Source organism: Salvelinus namaycush, chromosome 13 (assembly GCF_016432855.1).
Source record: "Salvelinus namaycush isolate Seneca chromosome 13, SaNama_1.0, whole genome shotgun sequence".
In the NCBI taxonomy this organism is placed as follows: Eukaryota; Metazoa; Chordata; class Actinopteri; order Salmoniformes; family Salmonidae; genus Salvelinus; species Salvelinus namaycush.
The window spans coordinates 25909715-25924570 of NC_052319.1; the positions used below are offsets into that span (position 1 = coordinate 25909715).

Below are 14856 nucleotides of genomic sequence, written 5' to 3' on the forward strand. Positions count from 1 at the left end.
CGTGAAATAGCTAAATACTCATCATAAAACATTTATGAAAAATACATGGTGTACAGCAAATGAAAGATAAACATCTTGTGAATCCAGCCAATATTTCTGATTTTTTAAGTGTTTTACAGCGAAAACACAATATAGCATTATATTAGCTTACCACAATAGCCAAACACACAAATGCATTTATCAGCAGCAAAAGGTAGCGATCGCAAAAAAACAGCAAAAGTTATAAAATTAATCACTAACCTTGACCAACTTCATCAGATGACAGTATATAACATCAGGTTATACAATACACTTATGTTTTGTTCGAAAATGTGCATATTTTGAGCTGCAAACCGTGGTTATACATTGTGAATATGTAGCATCGATTCACCAGAATCTCCGGAGATATTTTGGACACTCACCTAATCTGACCAAAGAACTCATCATAAACTTTACTAAAAAATATTGGACAGCAAATGAAAGATACACTAGTTCTTAATGCAACCGCCATGTTAGATTTTTAAAAATAACTTTACCATAACAAACAGCTTACGTTATAGCGAGACGGCGCCCGCAAAAAGGGCGGAAAACAGGACTCTACATTTTCCACAGAAATACGAAATAACATCATAAATGGTTCTTACTTTTGCTGAGCTTCCATCAGAATCTTGTACAAGGAGTCCTTTGTCCAGAATAAATCTTTGTTTGGTTTTAGAATGTCCTCTTCTCCTGTTCGAATTAGCAACCTTAGCTAGCCATGTGGCGCGAACATGCCCATCTTCTCCTGACGCAAAGAAAGGAAAATGCCAAAAGTCGCAATAAACGTTGAATAAACTGATACAACTCGGTTGAAAAAAACTACATTATGATGTTTTTATCACATCTATCAAATAAAATCAGAGCCGGAGACATCCACCGTCTATACCGACCGCTTTTCAGAAGCCAATGCTGATGTCCTTCCCGCGCCTAGGTAGAGAAAGGAAATTGTGGTCACGTCATTCCAAGAGCTCTTGTTCGACCTCAGATCAAGCTAGACACCCCATTCCACCTTCCACTGCCTGTTGACATCTAGTGGAAGGCGTATGCAGTGCATGCAAATCCATAGAAATTAGGCAATTGAATAGGCAGGCCCTGGAACAGAGCATCGTTTTCAGATTTTTCACTTCCTGTCTGGAAGTTTGCTGCCAAATGAGTTCTGTTTTACTCACAGATATAATTCAAACAGTTTTAGAAACTTGAGAGTGTTTTCTATCCAATAGTAATAATAATATGCATATTGTACGATCTAGAATAGAGTACGAGGCCGTTTAAATTGGGCACGATTTTTTCCAAAGTGGAAATAGCGCCCCCCTATTGACAAGAAGTTTTAATCATAACTCAGTATTCAATGACTGGAGACTTAATACGCTAAAAACAGGTCCCTAACAGAATGACAACAACATGGATGCTTATTAAAGGAGAGATGGAGAGGGGGTCTGATTGAAGTTATTCATTGCAAACCTGACCTGACCTATTTGGATTCTTGTGGACAGTCATGACACCATGATAGGGCATTGCTCTGCCGTCTTGACATCTCAGTTGACCAGACCGGTCCTACAGGCCCTACTTTTGTCACACCTGGACTACTGCCCAGCTGTGTGGTTATGTGTGGCAAAGAGAGACATGGGTCAATTGTAGTTGGTCCAGAACAAAGCAGGACGTATCACACTTAGACGTACACGGAGGACAAGTGTCAGTAACATCCATGTCAGTCTCTACTGGCTCAAAGTTGAGGAGATATTGACTGCATCACTTTTGGTCTTTGTGCGAGGTATTGATATGTTGAATGTACCAAATTGTCTGTTCAAGCAGTTGGCACACAGTTTGGACACTCATCAGTACAACACAATACATGCAACCAGAGGTCTCTTCACAGGTCACTTCACAGTCAAGGTCCCAAGGTCCAGAACCAGAGGCTGGGAACCACATATTTCTGTGTCAAATCACCAGTTGGCAACCCATCCCTTATGGGATTAATTGACACATGAACAAACATTACAATAATTCACTATGGTAATTCAATTATAATTATTCCGGCGTTCTCTGCATTGTGCATCACATAAAGAGTGAAAAAATAACAATCATTGGATTGTAGTATTAAATATCGCCATGACTACATAGAACTCTGCTACCCCAGGTAACTCAAGCTAGCAATAAAACCAGATTTAAAAAACAGATAAAAGAACACCTTACTGCACAAAGGGGACTGTGAAGACACACAGCCATTTTATATATATTGTAATGTGCACTGTATTATGTATTAGACCTAGATATTGTGTGCATGTACTGATATGTAGGCTATGTGTGATGTTTTAAATTGATGTATTTACGTCCTTTTCTGTACTATGTATTATATCATGTTTTATGTGGACCCCAGGAAGAGTAACTGCTCCTTTTGCAGCGACTAATGGGGATCCTAATAAATACCAAATACCAAAGTGCTGCTCATTAAATAAAATTAGACCAACTTACCTTAACTAGGGTCTCAGACCATGGTTGTGTAGAGAAATATATTTTCTGTTTACTCCTTTTGATTTTGCACATTTTTAAGGGAAATACAATATGTACAACAAAGTGAATTTTGTCATTTTACTGTTAGACACATTGCAATATACAAAAAATATAAAAAATATCTGGGAAATTAACAGTACAGTGAATCAAATGATCAAATCTGTTGCCTTCTACTTTATGGGTTGTGCGCATTAAATGTATTAGTCCATATTCTTTTTAAGTTCATTGGTAGATGGTTCATTTGATTGTAGGTTCCTTGGGTTTACTTGCATGTTTCTGTTCCTACTTGTACTAATCAAAGACTACCTTACAGTGAGCTCCAAAAGTATTGCGACAATCACAAATTTTTTGTTGTTTTTGTGTGTCTAACTTTCTCACTAATCATTATTCACGATTCATTCAGGACTATCCATAATCATGGTAGCATCCACATTAATGTAGAAGTGTTTAGAAACATATTCTGTTCTTATTTACAATAAAAGTGACTCCTAAATGACACAATACATTATTTACCATTAATTTCTATTGGGCATAAAATAATCTGAAACATAACCAAAACAAGCAGCAAATACATCCAACAAGGTTGTAGCGTCATAAGCTTGATGTAATCATTGTGTGCTAGGATTATGGGACTAAATACTAAACTTTTGACTACTTTAATACACATACAGTGCATTCGGAAAGGATTCAGACCCCCTTTTCCACATTTTGTTACGTTACAGCCTTATTCTGAAATTAATTACATTAAATAAATCTCATCAATCTACACACAATACTCCATAATGACAGTGAAAACCGGTTTTTATAAATGTTAGCACATTTATAAAAAATAACAAGCAGAAATACCTTATTTACATAAGTATTCAGACCCTTTGCAATGAGACTCGAAATTGAGCTCAAGTGCATCCTGTTTCCATTGATCATACTGTTTCTACAACTTGAATGGACATGATTTGGAAAGGCACACACCTGTCTATATAAGGTCCCACAGTTGACAGTGCATGTCAGAGCAAAAACCAAGCCATGAGGTCAAAGGAATTGTCCGTAGATCTCCGAGACAGGATTGTGTCACACAGATCCGGGGAAGGGTAACAAAAAAAGTATGCAGCATTGAAGGTCCCCAAGAACACAGTGGCCTCCATCATTCTTAAATTGAATAATTTTGGAATCACCAAGATTCTCCTAGAGCTGGCTGCCCGGCCAAACTGGGCAATCGGCGGAGAAGTGCCTTGGTCAGGGAGGTGACCAAGAACCCGATGGTCACTCTGACAGAGCTCCAGAGTTCCTCTGTGATGGGAGAATATTCCAGGACAACCATCTCTGCAGCACTCCACCAATCAGGACGTTATTGTAGGGTGGCCAGACAAAAGCCACTCCTCAATAAAAGGCACGACAGCCCACTTGGAGTTTGCCAAGAGGCACCTAAAGGACTCTTTCTCTGATATCGCTGCCAAAGGTGCTTCAACAAAGTACTGAGTAAAGGGTCTGGATACTTATGTGTCCAGACATTTTTGCTTTGTCATTATGGGGTATTGTGTGTAGATTGATGAGGGGGGGAAATTATTTAATTATTTTTAGAATAAGGCTGTAACGTAATAAAATGTGGAAAATGTCAAGGGGTCTGAATACTTTCCGAATCCACTGTATAAGTGAATTTGTCCCAATACATTTGGTCCCCTAAAATGTGGGGCCTATATAGACAAAGTGCTATAATTTCTAAGCGCTTCACCCGATATGGATTTATACTGAACAAAAATATAAATGCAACATGCAACATTTTCAACAACTTGACTGAGTTATAGTTCATATAATGAAATCAGTCAATTGAAATAAATTCATTAGGCCCTAATTTACAGATTTCACATGACTTGGCAGGGGCGCAGCCATGGGTGGGCCAGGGAGGGCATAAGCACACCCACTTGGGAGCCAGGCCCACCCACTGGGGAGCCAGACCCAGCCAATTAGAATGAGTTTTCCCCACAAAAGGGCTTTATTACAGACAGAAATGCTCCTCAGTTTCATCAGCTGTCTTGGTGGCTTGTCTCAGACAATCCCGCAGGTGAAGAAGCTAGATTTTGAGGTTCTGGGCTGGTGTGATTACATGTGGTCTGCGGTTATGAGGTCGGTTGGACTCACTGCCAAATTCTCTAAAATGACGTTGGAGGCGGCTTATAGTAGAGAGATTAACATTATATTATCTGGCAACAGCTCTGGTGGACATTACTGCAGTCAGCATGCCAATTGCACGCTCCCTCAAAACATGAGACATCTGTGGCATTATAGAGTTGCATTTTATTGTCCCCAGTACAAGGTGTACCTGTGTAATGATCATGCTGTTTAATCAGCTTCTTGATATGCCACACCTGTCAGGTGGATGGATTATATTGGCAAAGGATAAATGCTCACTAACAGGGACGTTAACAAATTTGTGCACTACGTTTGAGAGAAATAAGCTTTCTGTGCATATGGAACATTTCTGGGATTTTTTTATTCCAGCTCATGAAACATGGGACCAACACTTTACATGTTGCATTTGTATTTTTGTTCAATATAAATACCCTCAAATTAAAGCTGACTGTCTGCCGAATCAAAATGAAATTGTCACTGTCGCAATATTATTGGAGGTCACTGTATATCCTTTCTTAAACTTAAAGCCTTGATACTCTACAGTCTACTGTGTTACTACTCTAGGAGGAGTGTCTCCACCATAGGCTGAGCTAGTTGTTGAACAATGCTTTTACAAGCAGCACATTAATTATTGTGCACAGTGTATAAAGCCAAACTATTCCTCAACAAACTATCCTGGAAGTAAAACCTAAAGCCTTTTTCATGTAGATGCATGGTTCTATGTTTTAAACATGACTCTACCTGTATTTACCTGACTTTACCTGTATTTACCTGACTTTACCTGTGTTTACCTGACTTTACCCGTGTTTACCTGTGTGGTTTTCTCTCTTTCTATCACAATGCTTCCCTCAGCAAGGACAAGTTTGGAAGGTTTGCTCAGCTCTTCCCTAAATCTCTCCCTCTCCCTCTACCCTTCCTTTCTTTCCTACCAGTATCATGTCCCAGAATTACTTGTATGCTTTTCAGTACTAACAACCTTCACAATTCAACAAACAGGCCCATCCCAAGTTGCAATTGAATCTCTCTGATTATTTCACTAGGTCAAAATAGATATCATAATTGCTACTGTGAATTTTTCCCAGTTTATTTCTTACATGATATCTAACAGTTGCAGACTATCTAGCTTGTTATGAAAAGCGGTGAGCAGCTATAGCCTAACAATTAGATCAGAATACATTATTTTGGTTTGTGAGCATCAAATTTAACAGTTTCACAGTTCCAGGACATTTGCACCACAAAAACAAAAATAATGTATCTTTAGGGATTGAAGATCAGGCAATGGGAAGACATAGGGCCTAGTTGAATTCAGACACTTCATTTTGCAATTCAACACAGCTCTGCTCTCCTCTGCAAAATGAAAATGTTCCCTGCATGGATCCATGGCATCATATCACTAATCTTAAATCCAGTCTTGATCATATGGGGATTTGAACATTTATAACTGTTCTCATACTTCTATCAAGCTCATATTGTTTCTTTACATGTCTGTCGGCTGTACTGTGTTCATTTGAGTGTATTGCGAACCTCAACTCTTACGTGTTATAGACTGAATACTAAAACATTGCTATTCCTGTTTTGTCAGGCTGACGTGCATGCCCAGTGTCATATACCATACACCACCCTACCTCAAACATACATCTGCAAACTTTTTGTTGCTTCTAACATCTAAAATGTAACACACAGTTCAACTATCTTCTCTCCCAGTAGGAGTATGCCTATGCACTGCTTTCTCACTAACTGCTCTCCAACCTCCCATACACCACTCTGTCAGTAGAAATGTATTCTCTCTCTCTCTCTCAATGTCACTGTATCTCTGTCTCGCTCGCTCTCTCGCTTGCTCTCTCTCACACAGTCTCTCTCAATGTATTTTCAAGTCGTGACCGAAATACCACTTTCTTAATTTGACTTATCATCCTATCACTTCTTATCTGCCAATGTTTTGTTGTTGATATGTTGTTAGTATTATTGTTGATGCATCTTTAGCATTTGTCTGTGTTTTTGGCCCTCTTCATTATAGGCTTGTGGTGACCCCAAAGCCAAACCATCCTATCTAATAGACAAGAACCTGGAGTCCGCTGTCAAGTTCATTGTCAGAAAATTCCCAGCAGTTGAAACACGCAACAACAATGTAAGTCTGTCTTTTGCATGTATATTACATATATACAGTATATCACAAAAGTGAGTACACCCCTCACATTTTTGTAAATATTTGAGTATATCTTTTCATGTGACAACACTGAAGAAATGACACTTTGCTACAATGTAAAGTAGTGAGTGTACAGCTTGTATAACAGTGTAAATTTGCTGTCCCCTCAAAATAACTCAACACACAGCCATTAATGTCTAAACCGCTGGCAACAAAAGTGAGTACACCCCTAAGTGAAAATGTCCAAATTGGGCCCAAAGTGTCAATATTTTGTGTGGCCACCATCATTTTCCAGCACTGCCTTAACCCTCTTGGGCATGGAGTTCACCAGAGCTTCACAGGTTGCCACTGGAGTCCTCTTCCACTCCTCCATGACAACATCACGGAGCTGGTGGATGTTAGAGACCTTGCACTCCTCCACCTTCCGTTTGAGGATGCCCCACAGATGCTCAATAGGGTTTAGGTCTGGAGACATGCTTGGCCAGTCCATCACCTTTACCCTCAGCTTCTTTAGCAAGGCAGTGGTCGTCTTGGAGGTGTGTTTGGGGTCGTTATCATGTTGGAATACTGCCCTGCGGCCCAGTCTCCGAAGGGAGGGGATTATGCTCTGCTTCAGTATGTCACAGTACATGTTGGCATTCATGGTTCCCTCAATGAACTGTAGTTCCCCAGTGCCGGCAGCACTCATGCAGCCCCAGACCATGACACTCCCACCACCATGCTTGACTGTAGGCAAGACACACTTGTCTTTGTACTCCTCACCTGGTTGCCGCCACACACGCTTGACACCATCTGAACCAAATAAGTTTATCTTGGTCTCATCAGACCACAGGACATGGTTCCAGTAATCCATGTCCTTAGTCTGCTTGTCTTCAGCAAACTGTTTGCGGGATTTCTTGTGCATCATCTTTAGAAGAGGCTTCCTTCTGGGACGACAGCCATGCAGACCAATTTGATGCAGTGTACGGCGTATGGTCTGAGCACTGACAGGCTGACCCCCCACCCCTTCAACCTCTGCAGCAATGCTGGCAGCACTCATACGTCTATTTCCCAAAGACAACCTCTGGATATGACGCTGAGCACGTGCACTCAACTTCTTTGGTCGACCATGGCGAGGCCTGTTCTGAGTGGAACCTGTCCAGTTAAACCGCTGTATGGTCTTGGCCACCGTGCTGCAGCTCAGTTTCAGGGTCTTGGCAATCTTCTTATAGCCCAGGCCATCTTTATGTAGAGCAACAATTCTTTTTTTCAGATCCTCAGAGAGTTCTTTGCCATGAGGTGCCATGTTGAACTTCCAGTGACCAGTCAGTATGAGGGAGTGTGAGAGCGATGAAACCAAATTTAACACACCTGCTCCCCATTCACACCTGAGACCTTGTAACACTAACGAGTCACATGACACCGGGGAGGGAAAATGGCTAATTGGGCCCAATTTGGACATTTTCACTTAGGGGTGTACTCACTTTTGTTGCCAGCGGTTTAGACATCAATGGCTGTATGTTGAGTTATTTTGAGGGGACAGCAAATTTACACTGTTATACAAGCTGTACACTCACTACTTTACATTGTAGCAAAGTGTCATTTCTTCAGTGTTGTCACATGAAAAGATATACTCAAATATTTACAAAAATGTGAGGGGTGTACTCACTTTTGTGATATACTGTATTACTTTCTATTTAAGCTCATTTTAAGCCTTGGTATCTATACTATATGCAGTCCTTTCTCTATTGAACTACTAGGTCTGTGCAATACATTTTGTGTTTTGTCATACTTTAATTAAAGCATTTTTTTTATCAAATAGGAATTGTAAATTAAATTCTATCTGAGATTCATCATCCTATCTTTTCAATATTGGTGTACCACCCACATGTACATTTCCATAAATGTTATGTTATGTATGCTAATTCTATCTTTATAGCTAAACTTTTTCAATACAACTAATATATTCTCACCATGTTTGTCTTTTCAAGTATTTTTTCTCCCCAATGCTCAGCTATCACCGTTGGCTGGCTTTGTATTTTGTTAGAAATGTTAAATTGCTTCTTTGGTGTAGCTGTGATGTGTTTTTCTATGTTGTTGTACTTTTTGCTGCAGTGTTTTATGTTTTACTGTCTGTGTTTTTCTTTTGCATGCTAAACATCTTGGCTTTTTTCTGGAATATTCTTTTGGTAAGTTGAAGCTCCTCATAGTTCCTTTTTTTTCTACGGAGTGGCTGCAGATCCGGCTTTTCTGGACTTTATTTCTCAACAGCTAAATGTCCCGAAGCTTCTGAGCATGTGCAGGATCCTCTCCTTTGCTCCTAGAGAACAGGCTAGTCTGGCGAAGGTGCTCTTTTAATAAAGTTAGATCAAAGTTTAATCAATGTCTGCAAAAACACAATGATAGTATTCTACATAACAAAACCGACTATAATAGTATAACATTACTGTAAGACAAAAACACCATGGTAATTTCTTATGAGATTTTAGGATGATTGAGCAAATGGTTGCATTTTTCTCTCATGTGGCCAAAACTCAACAGGGCGCGCCACTAAGCAAAATATGTGTTTTGATTGAAACTAAACACAGGTAGGCTATGCTACAGTGTGTTAACACCATCTGCTATAAAATTTGCTCACTGCATTCGGAAAGTATTCAGGCCCTTTAACTTTTTCAACATTTTGTTAAGTTACAGCCTTATTCTAAAATTGATTAAATACTTTCCCCCCTCAATCTACACATGGGGATGGGGAATGTTGCTGCACAGCTATTTTCAGGTCTCTCCAGAGATGTTCAATCAAGTTCAAGTCTGGGCTCTGGCTGGGCCACTCAAGGACATTCAGAGACTTGTCCCGAAGTCACTCCTGCATTGTCTTGGCTGTGTGCTTAGGGTCATTGTCCTGTTGGAAGGTGAACGTTCACCCCAGTCTGAGGTCCTGAGCGCTCTGGTGCAGGTTTTCATCAAGGATCTCTCTGGTCTTTGCTCCATTTATCTTTCCCTCGATCCTGACTAGTCTCCCAGTCCCTGCCGCTGAAAAACACCCCCACAGCATGATGCTGCCACCACCATGCTTCACCATAGGGATTGTGCCTGGTTTCCTCCAGACTTGACAGTTGACATTCAGGCCAAAAAAATCAATATTGGTTTCATCAGACCATAGAATCTTATTTCTCATGGTCTGAGAGTCCTTTAGGTGCCTTTTGGCAAACTCCAAGGCTACATTCCAAACACATAAAAGACACACCCAATCCCCTCAGTCCTCAAATTAAGTGGACACTTCTGATGACGTATCATGACGTCTGACGAGTATACACTTGCAGGGCGAGGGAGGAAGGAATGATTTTTAAATGGACCGCCCTTGCCTGGAAATTCGTCGCTCGTTCATCCAGCGATGATTGTGTTTTCAGACACCGGTAGCTTGTGGGTGCTTTATATGCGCTACAGTCAATTATGATTGCATGTCTACTTATATTAACTATATAATTATTAATATAGGCGTACTGTATGATAGCTAGCAAATTAATTAGCTAACTAACGTTAGCCTGCCTAGCTGGAACATCTGAAGAAGGAAAATGTTTTATTTCTACAATTTCCAAAAGATAACCAAATAAAAACATCATTATGTTTACGAGAAGTGTTTGTGCCGTCATGTGCATTAGTAGCACAATTTCTAACCTTTTTACATTCGTTTTTACTTACACTTGTATGTTGACTTATCCATATTGACGTTGAAGTTTAAAATTTCGGCTGACTTTTCTTACCGAATGTACAATCATCGCAAATTGAATTATGGGGCATTTCAGGCCCTGAAGTGAACATAATTGTACATTCGCAAACTAGATAAAAAACGAGGGTTGAGGGGCTTACGTTGCAAACTTCCCTTGTTTGGCTAATCGTTTGGACCGACGTCCAAGATGGTGACGGGGAGTCCCCCAAGGGCATAAGGCGAGGCTAAGTGGACGAGGGTGTGTCTTTTTATGAGTTTGAAATGCTGTCAAAGTGGGCTGTCATGTGCCTTTTACTGAGGAGTGGCTTCCGTCTACAGAGATGGTCAGAGTGACCATCGGGTTCTTGGTCACCTCTCTGACCAAGGCCCTTCTCCCCCGATTGCTCAGTTTGGCCGGGCGGCCAGCTCTAGGAGAGTCTTGGTGGTTCCAAACTTCTTCCATTTAAGAATGATGGAGGCCACTGTGTGGAAATGTTTTGGTACCCTCCCCCAGATCTGTGCCTCGACACAATCCTGTCTCGGTGCTCTACGGACAATTCCTTCGACCTTATGGCTTGGTTTTTGCACTGACATGCTCTGTCAACTGTGGGACCTTACAGTCGTGGCCAAAAGTTTTGAGAATGACACAAATATTAATTTCCACGAAGTTTGCTGCTTCAGTGTCTTTAGATATTTTTGTCAGATGTTACTATGGAATAGTGAAGTATAATTACAAGCATTTCATAAGTGTCAAAGGCTTTTATTGACAATTACATGAAGTTGATGCAAAGAGTTAATATTTGCAGTTTTGACCCTTCTTTTTCAAGACCTCTGCAATCCGCCCTGGCATGCTGTCAATTAACTTCTGGGCCACATCCTGTCTGATGGCAGCCCATTCTTGCATAATCAATGCTTGGAGTTTGTCAGAATTTGTGGGGTTTTGTTTGTCCATCCGCCTCTTGAGGATTGACCACAAGTTCTCAATGGGATTAAGGTCTGGGGAGTTTCCTGACCATGGACCCAAAATATCGATGTTTTGTTCCCCGAGCCAATTAGTTATCACTTTTGCCTTATGGCAAGGTGCTCCATCTTGCTGGAAAAGGCATTGTTCATCATCGAACTGTTCCTGGATGTTTGGGAGAAGTTGCTCTCGGAGGATGTGTTGGTACCATTCTTTATTCATGGTTGTGTTCTTAGGCAATATTGTGAGTGAGCCCACTCCCTTGGCTGAGAAGCAACCCCACACATGAATGGTCTCAGGATGCTTTACTGTTGGCCTGACACAGGACTGATGGTAGCGCTCACCTTGTCTTCTCCGGACAAGCTTTTTTCCGGATGCCCCAAACAATCGGATAGGGGATTCATCAGAGAAAATGACTTTACCCCAGTCCTCAGCAGTCCAATCCCTGTACCTTTTGCAGAATATCAGTCTGTCCCTGATGTTTCTCCTGGAGAGAAGGGGCTTCTTTGCTGCCCTTCTTGACACCCGGCCATCCTCCAAAAGTCTTCGCCTCACTGTGCGTGCAGATGCACTCACACCTGCCTGCTGCCATTCCTGAGCAAGCTCTGTACGGATGGTGTCCCGATCCCGCAGCTGAATCAACTTTAGGAGACGGTCCTGGTGCTTGCTGGACTTTCTTGGGTGCCCTGAAGCATTCTTCACAACAATTAAACCACTCTCCTTGAAGTTCTTGATGATCTGATAAATGGTTGATTTAGGTGCAATCTTACTGGCAGCAATATCCTTGCCTGTGAAGCCCTTTTTGTGCAAAGCAATGATGACGGCACATGTTTCCTTGCAGGTAACCGTGGTTGACAGAGGAAGAACAATGATTCCAAGCACCACCCTCCTTTTGAAGCTTCCAGTCTGTTATTCGAACTCAATCAGCATGACAGAGTGATCTCCAGCCTTGTCCTCGTCAACACTCACACCTGTGTTAACGAGAGATTCACTGACATGATGTCAGCTGTTCCTTTTGTGGCAGGGCTGAAATGCAGTGGAAATGTTTTTTGGGGATTCAGTTCATTTGCATGGCAAAAAGGGACTTTGCAATTAATTGCAATTCATCTGATCACTCTTCATAACATTCTGGAGTATATGCAAGTTGCCATCATACAAACTGAGGCAGCAGACTTTGTGAAAATTAATATTTGTGTCATTCTCATAACTTTTGGCCAGGACTGTATATAGTCAGGTGTGTGCCTTTCCAAATCATATCCAATCAATTGAATTTACCACAGGTGGACTCCAATCAAGTTGTAGAAACATCTCAAGGATGGGAACAGGATACACCTGAGCTCAATTTCGAGTCGCATTACAAAGGGTCTGAATACTTATGTAAATAAGGTATTTCTGTTTTTTATTTGTAATAAATTTGCAAACATTTCTTAACCTGTTTTCGCTTTGTCATTATGGGGTATTGTGTGTAGGTTGATGAGGGAGAAAAGTAATTTAATCCATTTTCGAATGAAGCTGTAACTTAACAAATTGTGAAAAAAAGTCAAGGTGTAGGAATACTTTCCGAATGCACTGTAATTCAAAACAACACAACACTGTTCTGCTTCTAAACAACACTAAACCTCAAGAAGATCTAAATGCATAACTCCATGAAACTGAGATCAAATGATTGGTATTCAGATGCTGCGTGGATGTTTCACTGGTAAAACTTGAATGAATTATCATTCATAATTGAAAGGAGGTTGTCTACGAGTAGAACAGAGACTGGGTGTAAAGTAGAGAATCCCGCACATGCGCAGAAGCTTAGGACCTTTAGCTGTCGGGAAGCAGGGTCCAGTAAAGTCAGATCCGCAGCCTCTGTTTTTTTTCTATGTTTAGCATGTTCTCTTATTTTGTATGTAGTAGATTCTTGTTTAAGTAATATTGCTAATGATTCATGTTTTATCATCTTTCACACCTCAAGATCATTCAAGTTTTTCTATACTGCTAGGTAACAGTTAAATGTTAGGTAACATTTTGTTAGGTTTTTGTTTGAAAAATAGAATAAGTAACATTTATGTTGTAGGGAAAGAGACCAGGGCTGTCTAACAAATGGCACCCAAATTCTCAATATAGTGCAGTACTTTTAACCAGAGCCCTATTGGTCCTGGTCAAAAGAAGCGCTCTACATAAGGAATAGGGAATAGGAATAGGGTGCCAATTGGGATGCACACCAAAGATAACAATCCAGCCAACATGACTACACATTTGGTTTGTGAGAGGCTATCATTGGCTAAATAAAGGCCCCATTGTGACAGTGCTAAAATGCAGAGATGTTATCGAAATCAACATGAGTATTTTGGAATAATAAAGTTGTTTTTGCGTAGAGCTCTACGTTTTTGAGTTGTCAAAATGTCACCCTGACCCGTTGTGTGATATCCTTGGTAGTATTTCTCAGGATATCAAGGGATGTTAACAGATTGAGACCACTTACACTATCCAGAGAAAACATGCACTACCAAGCACAGATGGTAATGGGAACAAATTCATGATGAAGTATAACATGTTACCACCCTACTACCAGATTCCATCAGCCTATTTTATTGTGCTCATCATTCATTATCCATACCATGAAGCTTTGTGTATCCTGTAAAGTTTAACTTGAATATAAAACAAAATGTTTCAGTTTACAACCATGTTTTTCTTTACTTCTACAGCAACAGCTTGCACAACTACAAAAAGAGAAGTCTGAAATCCTTAAGAATTTAGCGTTGTATTACTTCACATTCGTAGATGTGATGGAATTTAAGGTATGTGCAACTAAGCATCATTCAATGTAGTGAAAAAAGAGAATATCTTATATCTTCACATTAAAAACTAAAGTCTATCAGAATTCCAGTCATTCCAATAAATATTATACCCCTTGATCTTCAAGAATAGGACCTGGAAATATGGAAGTATAGATTAGCCAAATTGTTTTACCTGAGCATAACCCCAAAACTAAGGACTTATTAGCCAGCCCTACTCTGTTGTTTATGATTTTTGTTGTAATGGAGGACTGATTGGGCTCATTGATTCGAGTTGAAAAATAAATGCTGCGCTCATGGAATGGCATGCTTTGAGCACTATTTACATGTGAAAAATATAGATCTGCCATATGCTGCATTTGCTGAAGGCCTATTGTTGACCTTTTTGTTGGTGACACTTTGATATCTTGATAATATCCAGCTGTTTAAAGGGCAAATCCACAGAGGAAACTATAACAAAACGGTCGCCCCGCCCCGTTTTGGTGAAAAGCTGAGGGATGGGCCTGGAGAAATAAACCACTCTCAGATTAATAGACATAGCTATGGATGCAAGGACTGACCATCCATGATATCAAAATTGTTTTAACCATGTTATGAGACTATACAGTGTTTGTTTATATTTTGG

The 14856-nt window shown here is 40.4% G+C and overlaps 1 protein-coding gene across 3 annotated transcripts in view; it reads left to right on the forward strand.

Moving 5' to 3' along the window:
- Positions 1–14856, forward strand: part of LOC120058366 (nck-associated protein 1-like) — a 71298-nt gene that overhangs the window by 8875 nt on the left and 47567 nt on the right. For all 3 annotated transcript variants that reach the window (XR_005478001.1, XM_039006981.1, XM_039006982.1), the window contains exons 2-3: positions 6674–6784; positions 14148–14234. Coding sequence is in view for 2 of the 3 variants with exons in the window: in XM_039006981.1 (XP_038862909.1) it covers positions 6674–6784; positions 14148–14234 (198 nt within the window). In the remaining variant the exon portion in view is untranslated. The remainder of the gene's footprint in view (positions 1–6673; positions 6785–14147; positions 14235–14856) is intronic.